The 18985-nt window shown below is 50.4% G+C and overlaps 1 protein-coding gene across 1 annotated transcript in view; it reads left to right on the top strand.

Annotated features, from left to right (window-relative positions):
- LOC118207890 (plexin A3) overlaps window positions 1–17095 on the top strand; it is a 591709-nt gene extending 574614 nt beyond the window's left edge. The window contains exons 5-16 of the mRNA XM_035382056.1: window positions 459–601; window positions 2019–2275; window positions 3174–3240; window positions 5492–5638; window positions 11110–11269; window positions 11746–11849; window positions 12552–12648; window positions 13895–14085; window positions 14531–14700; window positions 15410–15622; window positions 15943–16093; window positions 16982–17095. Coding sequence (XP_035237947.1) covers window positions 459–601; window positions 2019–2275; window positions 3174–3240; window positions 5492–5638; window positions 11110–11269; window positions 11746–11849; window positions 12552–12648; window positions 13895–14085; window positions 14531–14700; window positions 15410–15622; window positions 15943–16093; window positions 16982–17077 — 1796 coding nt within the window. The 3' untranslated portion in view covers window positions 17078–17095. The remainder of the gene's footprint in view (window positions 1–458; window positions 602–2018; window positions 2276–3173; window positions 3241–5491; window positions 5639–11109; window positions 11270–11745; window positions 11850–12551; window positions 12649–13894; window positions 14086–14530; window positions 14701–15409; window positions 15623–15942; window positions 16094–16981) is intronic.
- The last annotated feature ends 1890 nt before the right edge of the window (window positions 17096–18985 follow it).

Below are 18985 nucleotides of genomic sequence, written 5' to 3'. Positions count from 1 at the left end.
CAGTTAAAATGATTTTCTTGTCAGAGAACTTAAGGGAAGACGTTTAGGGAAACATTATTTGACGTTCTTAAAACGTTTTCAGAACCCTGAATCCTAGCAGCTGAAATACGAAACGTTTTCGAACGGCACGTGTAGCGCTCGTTTAAGGATGAACACTTTGACGTCTTTATCTCGCGATCGTTGTTACCGACAGCTTTGCTACGAGCCAAGCCGTCGCTCTTCTTCTTCTCTGTTTAAGGAAACATGAATGGCAGTTGGTGGAGGAAGTCGGGTTTTGTGGCCGACCGTGAAGCGGGAGCAAACTGACTTGCGAGTTTGGCGGTTGGAACACGAGAGCAGTCTCGCGCTTTTCTCGCAAGGCGGCGGTTGGGGGGGGGGCGGGAGTTGTCGGAGACGTCCTCTTCCTGCGTTTCACGACCGCCCCCGCCTTGTCCCTTCCTGTCTCTCCCCCGCCACAGCGTTCGCCGAGCTGCAGACGGACATCCAGGAGCTGACCAACGACATGGACGGCGTGAAGATCCCCTTCCTGGAGTACCGCACCTACACCATGAGGGTCATGTTCCCCGGCATCGAGGAGCACCCCATCCTCAAAGAGCTGGACGTAAGGCTGGTCGCTAGGAAACACGCACGTGTACACCCTAACCCTAACCCTAACCCCATCCTCAAAGAGCTGGACGTAAGCCTGGTTGCTAGGAAACGCACACATGTGAAACCCTAACCCTAACCCCATCCTCAAAGAGCTGGACGTAAGGCCTGGTCGCTGGGAAACGCACACATGTGAAACCCTAACCCTAACCCCATCCTCAAAGAGCTGGACGTAAGCCTGGTCGCTAGGAATTGCAACCATGTGAAACCCTAACCCTAACCCCAACCCCATCCTCAAAGAGCTGGACGTAAGGCTGGTCGCTAGGAATTGCAACCATGTGAAACCCTAACCCTAACCCTAACCCCATCCCCATCCTCAAAGAGCTGGACGTAAGGCTGGTCGCTAGGAAACGCAACCATGTGAAACCTTAACCCTAACCCTAACCCCATCCTCAAAGAGCTGGACGTAAGGCCTGGTTGCTAGGAAACGCAACCATGTGAAACCCTAACCCTAACCCCATCCTCAAAGAGCTGGACGTAAGGCTAGTCGCTAAGAAACACTATGAAACAAAATGTCTGCCATTGTTTTATGATACCTATTCAGTGGTTGTTTTTAGGCTGCGAATTTGGTTGTGTTGGTATTGTTGTGCAACGAGTTTGCTGCATAGCCAGCCATCCAGCGTTTGACTGTATTTATACTGTTGTGAAGTCGTCCTGCCTCCACGGCTACTGCTTGTCATCAAGGAGACCACAATGGAAATACGTTTTTAACTTTGTGTTATCCTTGACAATGCAAGACTTTGTCTTTTATCAGTTATGTCCAATATGACAAACTAACTAACTGACTAGCTAAGGGAACCTCGATCACAGGCCTGTGGCCTGCTTTAGGGCCTGAAGCATCTGTGGCCTTCTTCCAGGAGCTCTTCAGCCATGGAGCCATATTGCTTTTAATTCATTTAGTGGCACTGGTTTAAAACCACTGCCCCCCCCCCCCCCAAAAAAAAGAAACGAATGAATAAATAATATCCCTGTCTACTGTCTAAAACAATCAGCTCGGCTGGCCACCGCACGCAGCTGTCTGAGTGGTGAGGTTCCAAACAACCGCTTTTCCGTCCACCCTTCTCTTAATTAAAGCCCGCGACGGAGGGGAATCGGAAAACCCCACGCGTTCACTGTGCACCGTTCCCGTAGAAACGCTTTGGTGCTCTGGACAAACCTTTAGAAAATGGAAACTGCAGGGAATGCTCAGTGTTCTGTAGCTTTATTCCGCGCACAGCGTGTTGAGGGGGAAGGGGTGTCAGATACCTCCAGGACTGGAGTTCACACAGAAGACAACAGCTTTTTAATTTATTATTTTTAGCGCTTTTTCTCTGATGTCTTTGATTTTAACTCATCCTCTGTCCCTTACACCCCCCCCCCCCCCGCCCCCCCAGTCTCCCGCCAACGTGGAGAAGGCCCTGCGTCTCTTCAGCCAGCTGCTGCACAACAAGATGTTCCTGCTCACCTTCATCCACACGCTGGAGGCGCAGCGCTCCTTCTCCATGCGCGACCGCGGCAACGTGGCCTCCCTCCTGATGGCGGCGCTGCAGGGGCGCATGGAGTACGCCACCGTGGTGCTCAAGCAGCTGCTGGCCGACCTCATCGAGAAGAACCTGGAGAACCGCAACCACCCCAAGCTGCTGCTCCGGAGGTGTGGGCCTCTCGCTCTGCGGGCCTGTTAGCGTGCGGTCGGAATGCTCTCGGCTCAGCGTTCTAATGCTGATGTCACAATCGCTAGTGGCGACTGAAAGCAATGAGGGTTCTAGAACGCTGACTTAGAATTCTGAAGAATAAACAAAAAAACAGCCCAGTAAAAGCTACTCTTTTCAATTGGTTAATAATAATCGTGTGTTTAATCAATGTTGCTATTACCCTAATGAATATTTAAATGAATATGTATATATTTAATGCAGGAGGTCGAAGAGTAATAATAATTGTAACCTAAATTATGTTAACACAGGGCTCTTCATTCAGGGTGGTTAGAGGATGGGAAATAAAAAGACGCCATTAAAACACAAGTGGTAACTGGAGAGCACCGGCAGCTTTCTGTAGATAGAGGGCTAGCACAGGGGAAGGTGGGTCAAACACTGTCAGAGGAATTATAAGCAAACCCTTATTAGTAATGCATGTTTTTAGGGCCTTGACCCTGTGTTAACTTAACGGCAGTGAATTATAAAGGAAGCTTAAATGTAATCAATAAAAATATATGGAGAGATAATGACTTGAATTCTAAAAGCAACTGGTAGTCCGTGTCAGGAACTGGCGTTGCAGAAACTGTATTGTGTGTGTGGTGTGTGTGTGTGTGGGTGTGGGTGTGTTTCTGTGTCTGTGTGTGTGTGTGTGGGTTTGTGTCTGTGTGCATGTGTGTGTATGTGTTTGTGTGTGTGGTGTGCGAGTGTGTGTGTGTGTGTGGTGTGTGGCATGCATGCGTGTGTATGTGTATGTGTGTGTGGCATGCGTGAGTGTGTGGTTTGTGTGTGTGGCGTGCGAGGCTGTGCACATTAAACTGACCAGCAGGTCCTGTTCTCCTCTCCCCTCCCCTCCAACAGAACCGAGTCTGTAGCGGAGAAGATGCTCACAAACTGGTTTACTTTCCTGCTGCATCGATTCCTCAAGGTGAGTGTGCCTGCTGATCGCCGGGCTGATCTTTATCTGCTGCTCCCACACTGATCAGTGTCCTATTCACTCTCTACTCAATAATGGTGTCACTGTTCTGTAATGATGGCTAAAAAGAAAACTAGAGTCAGGGCTTGGGTTACAGTATGAGTTGTTATTTTTGGGTTTGGTACCTCAGTCGTGGTGCTTGTTGCCATTTGCGGAAGGAAGAAATTCCTTTCCTTTTGGGTTCATGCGTGCAGTGTTTCTCTGTCATGGTGTTGGCTCTCACTGTTGGTGCTTTAAGTTTGGCTGTGCCCAAGAAAAATAATTTTATTAAGTTTAAAGTTTAGCGTGTGCGGTGGACGTGGAGGCAGAAAAGAGAAAATAAGATGTTTGGTTTTTCACAATTAGATCAGTTTTGTAAACAAATCTGAGTGAATGTTATAAATAAAATTTAGTGAATGATGTCAGATCATTAAATGGTTGTGCTCATGTTAAACTGAGATACTGATCAGAGGAACCAGGAATGCAGTGTGTTTTTTTTATTCTTGTTTTTGAGGGATTGGGGGGGGAGCGATTTTTAATTTTTTTTTCTTCCGGGGAACACAAATGATATCATTTTGTACTGTCTGTGCCCGTCTGTGTTAGTAGTAGACAGCGCACAGTCCTTTACATTTGTCTTTTTCATTAAGACCATGGAAGTCTGGTCCATTGTATTTGCAGACTCTTAAGTGGCTACTGGAATTTGCTTCTGGACGTGCTCCAAGCGTATTTAAGTTACATCAGTGCAGATGTTAAAGTGTTTTGACCCCCATCTCAATCCACCACAAGTGGAATTTTCTCTGCCTGCTAAATTTCACAAAGGGGTTTTTTTTTTTTTTTTTTTTTTTTTTTTTGCCGTTTCACTTCAGAATCATTTGAAGTGAAACGAATTTCATGCAGTGAGAGTAGCAAAAAAAAAAAGGTCAAATTCTTTACTCAAGCACCCATTCTTAATCACTTATTCTTATGATAAAACATGTTTTTGAGAGCGTGATTAGTATCCTACATGCTGAAATTCAGGGAGGAAAAAATAAACCTTACAAAAAGAGACCCCGTGAGCCAAGACAAATCCTCCCTTTTTTTTTGAGGTAAAAGAGCTCAGTAGCGTAATTAATATAAAATCCCGACAAGCCTTTGGGGGGGAAAAAATTTCATTTACCGCTCCCGAAAAAATGGCCCGCGTCCGTCAGGAACGCTCGCCGATAACGCGGCTAGCCTTTTTCAGCCGACGCCTGGATCTGAACACGAGAACCGGGCCGCGATTCTGCGGTGCGGCGGAGATAGCACGAGGCTAAGCGCGATAAGCGCGTCTGCGTGCGTTCGTTCGTTCGTTCGGCTGGCGAAGGTTCGGGGGGCTCCCCCTGCGTGTGTGGCTGGTGCGCGGGGGGGGGATGTCACACTGTAATTAATAATGTCAAGTTAATCGTGCCTAAGGACTAAATCATAGTGTTCTCTCAGTATCACGCTTTAGGCATCAAAAGCTTTTAAGTGGGTAATTGGTGACTTCTGCTCTCTTCACAAACGCTGTTTGGAATGAAGAGTGATTACCCATCTTGCCCCCACTCCCTCTGTGTGTGTGTGTCTCCTCCTACCCGCCCCCTTTCTCCCTCCCTCTCTCCCTTCCTCCCTCCCTCTCTCTCTCTCTATCTTTCCTGTCTCTCCTTTTCTCCCACTCTCTGCTTTCCTCTCTCGCTTCCTCCTAAATTTCTCATGTAAATCCCCCGTCTGTCCATCTTGCTACTTTTTCCTCTTCCCTTCTCTCTCTCTCTCTTCTGTACCCCTCCCTCTTTCATCTGCTCCAATTTTCTCTCTCCCTCTCCTAATTCCCTTTCTCCTGCCCCCCCCTTTCTCTCTGCTCCCCTCTACCTTTTTTCCCCCCATCTCTCCTGTTTTCCATCTCTATAACAGGAGCGTGCCTGGAGCCTCTGATCATGCTGTACTGTGTGTGTGTGTGCGCGTGTGTGTGTGTGTGTGTGTGTCTCACCCCTCTCTCTCTCTGTTACAGGAGTGTGCAGGAGAGCCCCTGTTCATGCTGTACTGTGTGTGTGTGTGCGTGTGTATGAGTGCATGCGTGTGTGTGTGTGTGTGTGTGTGTGTGTGTGTGTGTGTCTCACCCCTCTCTCTCTCTGTAACAGGAGTGTGCAGGGGAGCCTCTCTTCATGCTGTACTGTGCGTGTGTGTGTGTGTGTGTGTGTCTCACCCCTCTCTCTCTCTCTCTGTGTTACAGGAGTGTGCAGGGGAGCCTCTCTTCATGCTGTACTGTGCCATTAAGCAGCAGATGGAGAAGGGCCCCATCGACGCCATCACTGGAGAGGCCCGCTACTCCCTGAGCGAGGACAAGCTCATCCGCCAGCAGATCGACTACAAACAGCTGGTGCGTCTCCCGGGGCAACCGCACGATGCCGCCGCCGCCACCGCCGCGGCGCTCCAGAGCAGCTTGAACCGCCTCGCCCCCCCCCCCCCGGTGGCAGACCCGCCGGGTTCCAAATCCCGCGAAAAAAATGTGCCCGGGCCCACGCGCCCCCGTCCGCTGGCACTTCGCTCTCTCTCTCTCTCTCTCTCCCCCGCGCTCCGCGAGCGCTCGCTCACTCGCAAAACGGAGACCAGGAAATATTAGGAGGCGAGAAAGAGAGCTGGCGCCAGGCCGTGTGGCATAAGGCTGCGTTTCTGGCCCCGTCGCCCCCTAGTGGTAGAGCTTTTATTTGCGCTCGGCTGCCTTTCTGGCCCCGCTGCCCCCTAGTGGTAGAGCTTTAATTTGCGCTGTCCGCGCAGCGAGTGGCATGGCCCGGGGGTTCCACGGCTGGCGTGCGCCAATACCGCCAGCAACTCTCTTTACCCGAGAGGAGATGTGAGAGTGAAAGGGAAGTGTTGCTTTCTTTTTTTTTTTTTAAGTAATGATTTATGGACCCGTTGTCCAATATGTCACCGGAGTATCGAAGGAAGAACAAGTTCTCAGCTTGAGCGAGCAAGCAAGTGCACTGTTGATTGGTTCGATGGGAACGCGCTGTCGATTGGCTCGATAGGAGCGAGGGAGGCGGGGACACGGGGGTGTGGAACGAAGACAACCCCCCCCCCAACCCCCCCCCCGAACGCTCTTGCCGCTCGCTCACTCGCACACCGACTCGGAGTGAGTCACACAGAAGCAGGAATTCGCTGAGCTCAGGAAAGCGGTGCTTCTCCACCGTGCTGCTCGGGTCTGTGGGGCCTGGCTGGCCGAGCTTCGCGCTGCCGGTAAACAGCAAACACCGCCCGCCAACGCTTATGATTTACTCACCGGTGCAGTGCGGCCCCCATCCACTTCCTCATAAAAGCGCCTGGGGCCCCCGCAGAGGGGGGGGGTAAAGTTATAAAGACAGTGCCGGAATTCTCCAAAATCACCTTCAATTCATTATTGGTGGAGCGTGGGGGGGGGGGGGGGGGGGGGGGGGGGTGTTGTGGGGTGGTGGGGCTGGAGGGGGGGAGGGGGGGGTGCAAATAAGAGACACAGTGGTGTGAGGCTGAATGATGCGATGGAAATAAGACCCGCTCCTCCTCCTCCTCCTCCTCCTGCTCGCGAAGCGCGGCCGCGATGTAGCGAGCGCAGCACTTCCTTCTCAGCCGGTGGAGGGATCGATAGCCGCCGCTGCCGCCGCCGCCGCCGCGCTGGCAGATGTCAGGAGGTCGCCGCTAAAGAAATAAGACCTGTCCCTGAAGTGCTGTCTGTTTTACGCCCCCCCCCCGGGGACCCCCCCGCTGGAGGTCAGAGGTCACGCAGAGCATAGTTTTACCCGGCTGTGTAAACCCATTACAGCTCGCCTACTGTATCTCATCTTCGTCCCACGCCGTTCAGAGTGACTGAGATTAAGTGAAATTCCGTCAGTGTGGTAATAGAGCCGCGACACCCCCCCAATTCTCCCCCCCCCCCCCCCCCCACAATAACTGTAGGTGTTCCCACTCCTGATTGGTGCACAGTCCCCTAAGGTCTTATCTCTGTTATCCCGTCAAACCCAATGTGGCTTCTGGGGTTGAGTCTAGACTTTTATTCAGGCTGTGATTCGCACACACGCACATACACACACACAAGCACATGCACACACACACACACGCACTCATACACACACGCACATTCTCACTCACATAAACACACACACACACACACTCGCACTCACACACACACACACACCACTGTGGAACATATTTACCGTTACAGTTAAGTGCACCCAAAGCACCCGAGAAAAATTCTCTGCGGCGTCAGGCTCATATTCACCCCCCCCCCCCCCAGCCCCCTCCTCCCCCCCCTGGCGCCAGCATTCATGGCAGATTCTCCACCCTGCTAATCCAGTGTCCAAAAAAAAAAAGCGGCTCCCAGTCCCCCCCTTTCCCTAAATATAACTCGTCTGCGGTTCCTTGAGAATTCTTTAATTTGCTGTGTAATTGGTTTTTAATCAGAAACGCTCCACTTGTTAAATATTTTCTCTTTCGCGTGGCGGAAGGGGGGGGGGGGGAGAAATTGACTTTGCTAATGATCAGTGAGTGGCGTTTGCTGCAGATGTCCCGTCCCCCCCCCCCTTGTCCCCCCCCCCCGTCCCCCCCCCCCAGCTCCCGTGCCAGATGCCCGTTGCTTTAATCACCTGATTAACGCACCGAGGACACAATGAATTTAAACGGGGTGTCAGCGGCGCGCTCTGCGGACGCTCGGCGAGTTTAAATGAATGAAAGGGAAATGTAGCGGTAATGACGCTGCCGGCGGCTGGCCCGGGACGTCGTACGTCTCCCGGTTTTTTTTCGGGAACGGCCATCGGCTTGTGACGGTTATCGCGTTCCCTCCGTCCGCCGTTCGAACGGCGGGCGTTAGCCGCGTCGGGCTCCCCTTGTTAAACGTTATTGACATCCGGTAAATTTCCCCGGATACAGGAGGCCATCGCTACCTGAGCCAGAATCCGGTTTTCCGCCCGTATGCATGTATCCACGGCATAGAGGTTTTACATGTTTGAATGTGGAGACCAGTTAGTGTTTCCTAACAAACATAGTTGTAGTAGTAGCAGCAGTAGCAGTAGTAGTAGCAGCAGTAGCAGTAGCAATAGCAGCAGTAGTAGTAGCAATAGCAGTAGTAGTAGCAGTAGCAGCAGCACTAGTAGCAGTAGCAGCAGCACTAGTAGCAGCAGTAGCAGTAGTAGCACTAGTAGTAGCAGTAGCAGCAGTAGTAGCAGTAGCAGCAGCGCTAGTAGTAGCAGTAGCAGTAGCAGCAGTAGTATCAGTAGTAGTATCAGTAGCAGTAGTAGCAGTAGCAGCAGTAGTAGTAGTAGCAGTAGTATCAGCAGTAGTATCAGTAGCAGTAGCAGTAGCAGTAGCAGCAGTAGTAGCAGTGGTAGTAGCAGTAGTATCAGTAGCAGTAGCAGCAGTAGCAGTAGTAGTAGTAGCAGTAGTATCAGCAGTAGTATCAGTAGCAGTAGCAGTAGCAGTAGCAGCAGTAGTAGCAGTAGTAGTAGCAGTAGCAGCAGTAGCAGTAGTAGCAGTAGCAGTAGTATCAGTAGCAGTAGCAGCAGTATCAGTATCAGTAGCAGTAGCAGTAGCAGTAGCAGTAGCAGTAGTAGTAGTAGCAGCAGTAGTATCAGTAGCAGTAGTAGCAGTAGCAGTAGCAGCAGTAGTATCAGTAGCAGCAGTAGTAGTAGCAGCAGTAGTAGCAGTAGCAGTAGCAGCAGTAGTATCAGTAGCAGCAGTAGTAGTAGCAGCAGTAGTATCAGTAGCAGCAGTAGTAGTAGCAGCAGTAGTAGTAGCAGCAGTAGTATCAGTAGCAGTAGCAGCAGCAGTAGTAATAGCAGTAGCAGTAGGAGCAACAGCAGCACTCCTATCATTCCACATTTTACAGTTTTATTTAGCAGACTCTTGTCCAGAGAAAAGTTACAAGGCTTCTGTGGCTTCATGTTATATTAAGTACATAAAACATGAAGTAAAATAATCCAGGTACAGTTTGCAGGCTACTGTAGCGTGACTGTGAATATGCATCAAAATAATGAAAATTAAGGAAGTAATCTCGCAGTTTGTGTTCTCCTGAGTTTCATCTGTATATAGCACTAGTATCTCCATACAGTAGATCCTAATGATGATCTATGGCAGCATTGCACATGATTTACAACAGACAAATGCCATCTTCACCAATACGATGCTGTGGTCTGTATGCTGCTACATTTGAGCCCAGAAGGTATCAGTGGATGTGTAGATAAAATAAAAGATATAACTTCCCGAGCCTCCGTTTGGACACTGCAGACATTTTTCTTGTTGATCGGTAGCTCAGAGCTACTCTCGCTAGCTCTGAGCTGCTCTCGCTAGCACTGAGCTACTCTCGCTAGGTCAGAGGTACTCTCGCTAGGGAAGAATACAGCAATCTGAGCTGCTCTCTCTAGCTCTGAGCTACTCTCGTTGGCTTAGAGCTACTCTCGCTGGCTCTGAGCTACTCTCGCTAGCTCAGAGCTACTCTCGCTAGCTCTGAGCTGCTCTCGGTAGCTCTGAGCTGCTCTCGGTAGCTCTGAGCTGCTCTCGCTAGAACTGCGCTACTCTCGCTAGCACTGCGCTACTCTGTATTCTTCCCTAGTTATAGGCTTTGATTACATAATAAAAAAAGTGAACCGAAAAGGATCTTACTGCGATACTGGGTTTAGCTGAAGAGGAAATGTTTTCATTTGTATGTCTAATTCTCAGAAAGGCTATAATTTAAAAAAAAAAGGTGCCTAAAAGAAGGCAGTGAAACCTGTTATTTTGGTCACAAAATTATAACATCTTTGCACAATGAACCCCCCCTGCACATACATGTTTGTTATGTTAAAAGAGGTTCTGCATTTATGAAGTGTTTTTAAAAAAATGGGGGGGGGGTAGTCCACTGTACATTCTGTGACACCTGGTTGAGCCGGGAGATGGACTGCCTGGGATCATTGAGAATTGGATTTTCTGCCAATTTGCCCACAGCCTCATACGGCTTCGCTCCCCCCCCCCCCCCCCCCCCCCCCCCCCCCCCCCCCCCGCTGTGCGCGAGAAATCCCAGCGATCAATGAAGCAGAGAGCGGCAGTCCTCTTATTGTCCCTCTGCAGTCACTAATAAATATTTGCAGGTGTCAGACTAAGTATTTGCGGCTTTCGAATTCAATTTCGCCGAACGACCGTTTTGTAGCGTTATTGAATGACCGCGGGTTTGTGTGCGGAAGGGTCTCGCTGTTAATTCAGCCGAGAACGCTGCCGATTTTAAAGCCGGATCCGCCATCATAAACGGAAATCCAAACGGACCTTAGGAGAGTTCCGGGAGCTCCGAACGTTTAATTATGCCGTCGGTGTATCGAAATTCTCCTTTTTTGCAATTAAGAGATTAAGAAATGGGTCAAGGGCGGCAGGTGCTTTATAACATTTTATTTATTAATTTAATTTTTAAAAATAATTTCTGTGCGTACGCGTGAGCTGTGTTCTAGAGTACCTGTGTGGTGTGCCCTACTTGCTGGGCGAATTTCAAGAGCCTGGTTCCCAGTCCCCCCATCCCCCCCCCCCCCCCCCCCCCCCCCCCTTCTGTCTGCGTAGTGGATCTGAAGTCTGTAAATGGTAAATGGACTGCATTTATATAGCGCTTTTATCCAAGGCGCTTTACAATTGATGCCTCTCATTCACCCATTCACACGCCAACGGTGAAAGGCTGCCATGCAAGGTACCAATCAGCTCGTTGGGAGCAGTTAGGGGTTTAGGCGTCTTGCTCAGGGACACTTTGACACGCCCAGGGCGGGGGATCGAACCAGCAACCCTCCGACCGCCAGACAAAACGCTCTTACCTCCTGAGCTATGTCGCCCTGTATATAAGCCCCCTTCCTCCTCCCTCCTCTTCCTCAGACGCTCATGTGCATTCCCCCGGAGGGCGAGGCGGGCACGGAGGTCCCGGTGAAGGTGCTGAACTGCGACACGGTGACGCAGGTGAAGGACAAGCTGCTGGACGCCGTGTACAAGGGCATCCCCTTCTCCCAGAGGTCTCAGGCCGAGGACATGGACCTGGGTGAGAGCGAGAGAAAGAGAGAGAGCCTTCATTTACAGGGCATTCTGGGATATCTGTACCTCCAGGGTTATTATGGGCAGTAAGAAAAAAAGCACGGTTAAGATGGTGGACACCCCCCCCCCATCCTACAATGCAGTATTTAAATAAGACTCCAATTCTAAAAACTTTTCTCTTTTTTTTGCTTTTTTTTTGAGTAATCCCCTTAACCCATCTCTCCCCCCACAGATTTTGCAGCATTTTTTTTTTGGATGTGGAAATCTGTGAAATCTATGGAGAGGATAAACCTCTTGAGATGAATCATCTTAATTTCAAGGGTGTCCTAAAAAATTCTCCTTCCTCCAAAAAGATTTGGTTGAATGTGTAGGTGGTCATGGCAAATTAAAAAGAAAAAAAATAATTTCTACATGTAAATGTGAGTTGCAGAAGTTCAGAGATATGAGTGAAGATTTCACTGAGTCTGCTTCTCCTCTGGCCAGAATGGCGACAGGGACGTCTGACCCGGATCATCCTCCAGGATGAAGACGTCACCACCAAGATAGAGAGCGACTGGAAGAGGCTGAACACCCTGGCACACTACCAGGTACCGCAACACCTCTACGGCACACACACACACACACACCTCTACGGCACACACACACACACACACACACCTGTACGGCACACACACACACACACACACACCTCTACGGCACACACACACACACACCTGTACGGCACACACACACACACACACCTGTACGGCACACACACACACACACCTGTACGGCACACACACACCTCTAAGGACACAGACTCATTACGCTCACGTATGCCAGCAACACACACGTGTGCACACACACGCACGCACACACACACCTCTAAGGACACAGACTCATTTACGCTCACGTATGCCAGCAACACACACGTGTGCACACCCCTCTAAGAACTCCGACTCATTTGCACTCATGTTTGCCGACATTGCAGGCATCCATGGACACACACACACACATACACACACACGTATGTGGACACATACACGCGCATGCTCACAAACACACACAAATGCACACCAAAATGCACACACACACATATACATACACACCCATACACACACGCACGCACACAAGCATTAAGGTCCTTTTCGTATTCTGAGCGTATGCCACTTCTTAGCTATTCCGCACACATTCAGAAAGCCCAGTGCACTGAGAACAGACTCTAATGCAGAATCCCATTTTCCAGTGTAAGAGTGTTCTTCTTTTTTTTTTTTTTTGCGTTTCTGCGGTAACGTACCTGTGGTCTCCAGGTAACGGACGGCTCCCTGGTGGCCCTGGTCCAGAAGCAGGTCTCGGCCTACAACATCGCCAACTCCTTCACCTTCACCCGCTCCCTCAGCCGCTACGGTGAGGAACACGCCCCCTTTTCGTCTCCATGGCAGCGCGGCGGCTCGTACCCGCCAATGCGTGATCTCGCCTCTGCCACACACACACACGGATCATGAGTATAGAGCAGGAACGCGCGCGTGTGTGTGTCTCCGTTTCGCATGTAACGCGATCCGCAATGCGAAATTATCTGAGACGATCACACCTAAAAGAACGACGTGTTGTTAAAATGAGGTCGCTAAAATGACATGTTGTTCTCAGTGGTGGAATGAACTCCCCGTCCCTCTCCGAACCTCCCATTACATTACATTACAGGCATTTGGCAGACGCTCTTATCCAGAGTGACATACAACAAAGTGTATAACCATAACCAGGAACAAGTATGACGAAACCCCTGGAGAGAAGTACCGGTCCAAGTGCAGGGAACAACCGCATAGTTCAACTTGGACCCTGAAGGTTAAACTGATTAACACTAAACAACGAGAACGGCAACAACGCAGTCTATGGAAAAAATACAAGCAGTAGTTAAGACTCTCCCTCACTACCCATCTTCCGCCGTGGCCTGAAGACTATACCTAGACTAACTACCACCACGCTGTATATTTCACTCTTTTATAATAATAAAAAATAAAAAATAATTTAAAAAAAAACCCTTTTTCCTGCCACTTGTTACATGTTGCCCCATCCCTGCACTTCTTGGTAATTTTGTATTTGTCCTAATACTGTAGCTTATTCTTCTGCCTAGTTGGCTTTGCAGATGTTAGGCCAGAATAGTGTTCATTGTTCTCGGCTAGAAATAGCTGTACAAAATAAGTAATTGTACCTTACTGAACCCGTGTTCAGCAGTTGTCTACGACCATGAAATGCACTTTTTTTTGTACGTCGCTTTGGATAAAAGCGTCTGCCAAATGAATGTAATGTAATGTTATTCTTCAGTGTCGGGGATCTTATGCAGTCCACACACTGATGGCTTTTTAGATCCACGGTAGAAGCATATTCATCATTGCATACCAATACGAATTAAGATCCATCCATCCATTCTCTAACCGCTTAGTCCAAGTCAGGGTCACGGTGGCAATTAAGATGAATTAAGATGCTTTTTATAAATTGGAGAGGACCGCTCTGGAATAATATTTTGATAAAAATAACAATAATAATAGCTTGAAGCTAAAGCTACCTAATTGACCCCCTCCCCCGCTCTTGCACTGTAATGCACGGAATGCCCCCTGCCCTGACCGGGGGTCACATGTCCCCCCCCCCCCCACAGAGAGCCTCCTGAGGACGTCCAGCAGCCCGGACAGCCTGCGATCCCGTGCCCCCATGATCACGCCCGACCAGGAGACGGGCACCAAGCTCTGGCACCTGGTCAAGAACCACGAGCACGCCGACCAGCGCGAGGGCGACCGCGGCAGCAAGATGGTGTCCGAGATCTACCTGACCCGCCTGCTGGCCACCAAGGTGAGCCCCTTTATCTGGAGATCTACCTGACGCGCCTGCTGGCCACCAAGGTAAGCCCCTCATCTGGAGATCTACCTGACTGTCCTACTGCCCACCAAGGTAAGACTTGTCTAGTCGCTAGCGACACTTTCCTCTGTCTTATTTGGGAGGAGGAGGAGGGTGAGCTAGTGAGGAAGGTAAAGGTTGTAGCTCTTTCATCAAATCTCTTGTAATCATGCCTCACTTATAATCTGACTTGACATAACTTTACTGACGTAGCCAGTGCTTTGCTGTGCGAACTAAACTTGATGTACATGGCTGTGAGTTGTACCTTATCTGACCTGTAAAAACGTAAATGTAAATAAAAAATGCAAAGTGAGCAGAGGCGTGGTTCGGACCCCACGCACCCCCGTAAGAGGTGTACCCCCCCCCCCCCGTCCCCGTCCCCCGTCCCGTCTCGCCGCAGGGCACGCTGCAGAAGTTCGTGGACGACCTGTTCGAGACGGTCTTCAGCACGGCCCACCGGGGCAGCGCCCTGCCGCTCGCCATCAAGTACATGTTCGACTTCCTGGACGAGCAGGCGGACCGCCGGCAGATCAGCGACCCCGACGTGCGGCACACCTGGAAGAGCAACTGGTGAGCGCCGGACCCCCCGGGGGGGTGAGGGGGGTGGGGGGTGCGATTGCGCAATCTGCGCGTTCCCCACGTTTTCTCGTTCACTCGAAGGACAGGGTCATCCTGCTTCCTGAGGGGGCGGAGTCACCCGCATCAGGGGGCGGAGACAAACGGTGTCGTTAAGACACGGACTCACAGAGACTGTCTTTTTGTTGTCTCTCTTGCTCTCTCTCTGTCACTCCCTCTCTCTCTCTCTGTCGCTCTCTCCCTCTCTCTCCTTCTCTCTCTCTCTGTCGCTCTCTCCCTCTCTCTCTTCCCCCTCTTCCTCGCTCTCTCTTTCTCTCTCTCTCTCTCTCTCTAACTCTCCCTCCTTCTCTCTCTCTCTCCCTCCCTCCATCTCTCTCCCTCTCCCTCTAAATCCCTCCCTCCCTCTCTCCCTCTACCTCTCTAACTCTCTCCCTCCCTCCCTCCCTCTCTCTCCCTCCTCTTTCTCTCCCTCTCGCTCCCTCTACCTCTCTCTCTCTAACTCTCTCCCTCTCTCCTTCCCTTCCTCTCTCTCTCCCTCCTCTCCCTCCCTCCCTCCCTCTCTCCCTCTCTCTCGCTCTCCCTCCCTCCCTCTCTCTCTCTCTCGCTCTCTCTCTCACACCCTCTCCCACTCTCTATATACCTCTCTCTCTCTAACTCTCTCCCTCTCTTCCTCCCTCCCTCCCTCCCTCTCTCTCCCCCCCAGCCTCCCGCTGAGGTTCTGGGTGAACGTGATCAAGAACCCGCAGTTCGTCTTCGACATCCACAAGAGCAGCATCACGGACGCCTGCCTGTCGGTGGTGGCCCAGACCTTCATGGACTCCTGCTCCACCTCCGAGCACCGGCTGGGCAAGGACTCGCCCTCCAACAAGCTGCTCTACGCCAAGGACATCCCCAACTACAAGAGCTGGGTGGAGAGGTGGGACGCTGTGCGGTATCACCGTCTACAGCATGGCTGCCCAACCCTGGTCCAGGAGATCTACCATTCTGTTGGTTTTCATTTGAACTCTTAATTTGGCACACCTGATTCTACTAATTATGAGCTCGTTAAGATCTCTAGCTGCTGACTGAGGTGTGTTTTGTTAGGACTGGGGTGTAAGCCAACAGGATGGTAGATTTCCAGTGAGAGGGTTGGGCATTCCTGTTGAATTGAGGTGTGCTTTGTGCTTTTGTCTTTGTCTGTTTTGACTGTCTTTTAAAATGCATTATGTATTTTTTATGCCTATTCGAACGCACCAGGTATTACAGAGACATCAGCAAGATGCCCAGCATCAGCGACCAGGATATGGATGCCTATCTGGTGGAGCAGTCCCGTCTCCATGCCAACGAATTCAACCCACTCAGTGCCCTCAGCGAGCTCTACTTCTACATCAGCAAGTACAAAGAGGAGGTGCGTATCCGCCACCGTGCGCCAACCGTAACTGCCACCATACGCCGAACGTAACTGCCACTGCGTGTGCCAAGCGGCCATTTTGAGCTTCGGTGTAATCACTGTAATTCCCTGATGCCTGCTCTTCCTTAATGGCTGTTTAGTAAAAAAAAACGGTTTTCCCGTAAGCTCTGCCGTCTTTAAATTGGCCGAGTATAGATCCCTGATCCCTCTCGATCGCCGGCGTGTCGATTACAGGCTCGGCCCTGTTTTAATTATGTTTCAATTAGCGCTCGTTTCTTAAGTGCGCCCGGCCCGTGATGTTTCAGCTCGGCGTTTCCCTTATCTGTTAGCTTCTTTTAACGGCACTAAATACCTGGATGATTCAGATGATGTCAGACGGGCTGAGTTCGGCCTGCGATGGTGGACAGCGCATGTCCAGTGTTGGCGAGCAGTTTGAGTTTTGCAGTAGTTTGCTGGTAGTTCAACTACATTCAAATTTGTGTCGCGGTTAACTACGAGAATTACCAACTACTTTTGGCCCTGAAATATTGTTTTTTCCCCCACTCCTTTAATCAAATACCATGTTCTCTCTCTATTTTCCCTCTGATCCCGATTGGTGGGAAGCACTCTGCTCAACTATAGTTGACAGTTGGTCAAAAACCAATCGCCACACATTGCTGGTTCTCCCCATTTTTTTTTTATTGATTTATTTTTACAAAGTAGTTATATATTTACATATTTTTGCGTAATTGTAGTTCCACAAGCTACGTTTCTCTTTAGGGTTGCTTGTTTGTAGTTCAGCTGCCTTTTCAGTGTGAAGTAATTGGCGGTTTGTAAAACTACACTTCCCAGAGTACCTTTCCCAACACTGCTTACATCTCTGTTCCTTCCTTTTCTCACCGCCAGATCCTGACGGCGCTGGACAGGGACGGATACTGCCGCAAACACAAACTGCGACACAAACTGGAACAAGCCATTAACCTGATGTCAGGCAGCAGCTGAGGAGAGGGGCCGGGGGGGGGGGGGGGGGGCGGGGTTTTGTGGGGAAGGGGGCAGGGTTTTTGGGGTTGGGGGGGTGGGGTTAGTGGCAGGGGGCGGGGTTTTTTGGTGAACTGGCCTGTGCTGGGTCATGAGCGGATGATGTGAGACACTGGACAATCAACACTAAGAACCACAGCACAGCGTACTGAGCCCAGGGTCCTCGGCGCGGGCCCCGCGGCCCAACCCGACCCGCTCTCCCTCAATGCCGTCTCTGCCGCAGCGGCGACGCGCAACGATTTCCGTCCGATGTTTTTTTGGGGGGGATTTTTTTGTTCGTTTTTTTTTTTTTCATTTTTAATTCTCCACACTGGCTTTTTCCCCAATGGAAAAAAAAAAAAAAAAAAAACGAATCAAAAAAAAAAAAAAAGAAAACTTTAGTAACTGCCTGACCGTATGGAGGGAAAACTGCTGTGCATCTTATGAGATACATTCCATGAAAGGCATACATACCGTTGCCTTGGAAACTGTGCTGAATTGCCAAGCTAGTGCCATGGATAAAATAATAGTTTTTGGTCTTGGGTGAAAGAATGATGACAATGCTATTGATAAAGATGACAGTCAAAAAAAAAGAAAGAAAAAAAAACAGACACACACACACAAAAAAAGAAGGAAAACACAAAAAATAACGACACATTCTCAGCGGAAGTCCTGGGAGCAGATGAGACTTTTTTGTTTTTTTGTTGTTGTTTTTGTTTTTTGTTCTGGACGTGATAATGGACGCGATAATGGACATGATAATGGACGCGATAATGGACGGGTTTGAGTGAAACCCTCTGCCTAGAGGGTGTCCCAGGCAGAGAGGGGAGAACCCTGCGCTCCTCTGTCGTCGTGGAAACGGAGGAGGGCCCGGTTGTTCTGGGGAAAGCTTACCGAATGGACGGAAGAGACCAAACTGCAGGATCACCAGTGGCCTGAGGAGTGAACTGCATTGATGGGGCGGGGGGAGGGGGGTTGGGGGTAGGGATTTCGGGGGTGGGTGGGTAGGTGTGGGCAGGGAGGTGTGGGTTAGTGGATGATGGGGGGGGGGGGGGGGCTGCTCAGCTGACACCCTCTTACCTCCAAAAGCGCCTTTTAATTTTATTTTTTTACTTGAATTTGGGGCCAAAAACGGACTCTGGAGAGTGAAGGAAGCGAGTCCTGAAGAGCTTGCCTTTTCCGTCGCGTGCTTGAAGGAATCTTTAAATCCCTCCCGAATAATGGGCCTTAGTCCCCCTGGCTGTCCCCCCCTGACCCCGCCCACTATCCCGCCTTCCGCACCGCTCTTTATCCGCAGAGGGTTACAGGTGTCCCGCCCGTGGCTCGTCTGCACCCCTGCCGTGGAAAGCGCACACACACACACACACACACACACACGCCGAAACACACATACAGGTACGTCCACATACATACAGACACACTCAAACTGAAACACGCGTACAGACGCTGCAACACACATACAGACACACATGCACAAACACACAGGCACTGAAACACACATACAGACACACACACGTATGCACACACACTCACACACTGAAACACACAAACAGGCACACACACACACACACACACACGCCGCAGACAGGATGTAGGACGTCCCGAATTGAGCTGGTCCACTGAGAGCAATAAGTGCCGTTCCGACAGCTAGCCGCAATCGACACATCTTCACCGTCCCGTCCGTTTGGCGAAAACACACCCCCGGCTGCATTACTGAGCGTACACACAGTCTGTTTGAGCAGAGCTGTCGCCCTGGAAACGACGGACTTCATACACGTGACACGACAGCAAGCACAAACACTGAAGCAGGTGGCAGCACAACTTCGCCTTTTCCTGTCAGGGTTCAGAGTTCAAATTTACAGCCACGCCAAATGTGAAACCGCAGCGCACATC

Source organism: Anguilla anguilla, chromosome 11 (assembly GCF_013347855.1).
Source record: "Anguilla anguilla isolate fAngAng1 chromosome 11, fAngAng1.pri, whole genome shotgun sequence".
NCBI classification, from domain to species: Eukaryota; Metazoa; Chordata; class Actinopteri; order Anguilliformes; family Anguillidae; genus Anguilla; species Anguilla anguilla.
The sequence above is the reverse complement of the archived record's forward strand: the minus strand, read 5'-3'. Positions and strand labels throughout refer to the sequence as shown.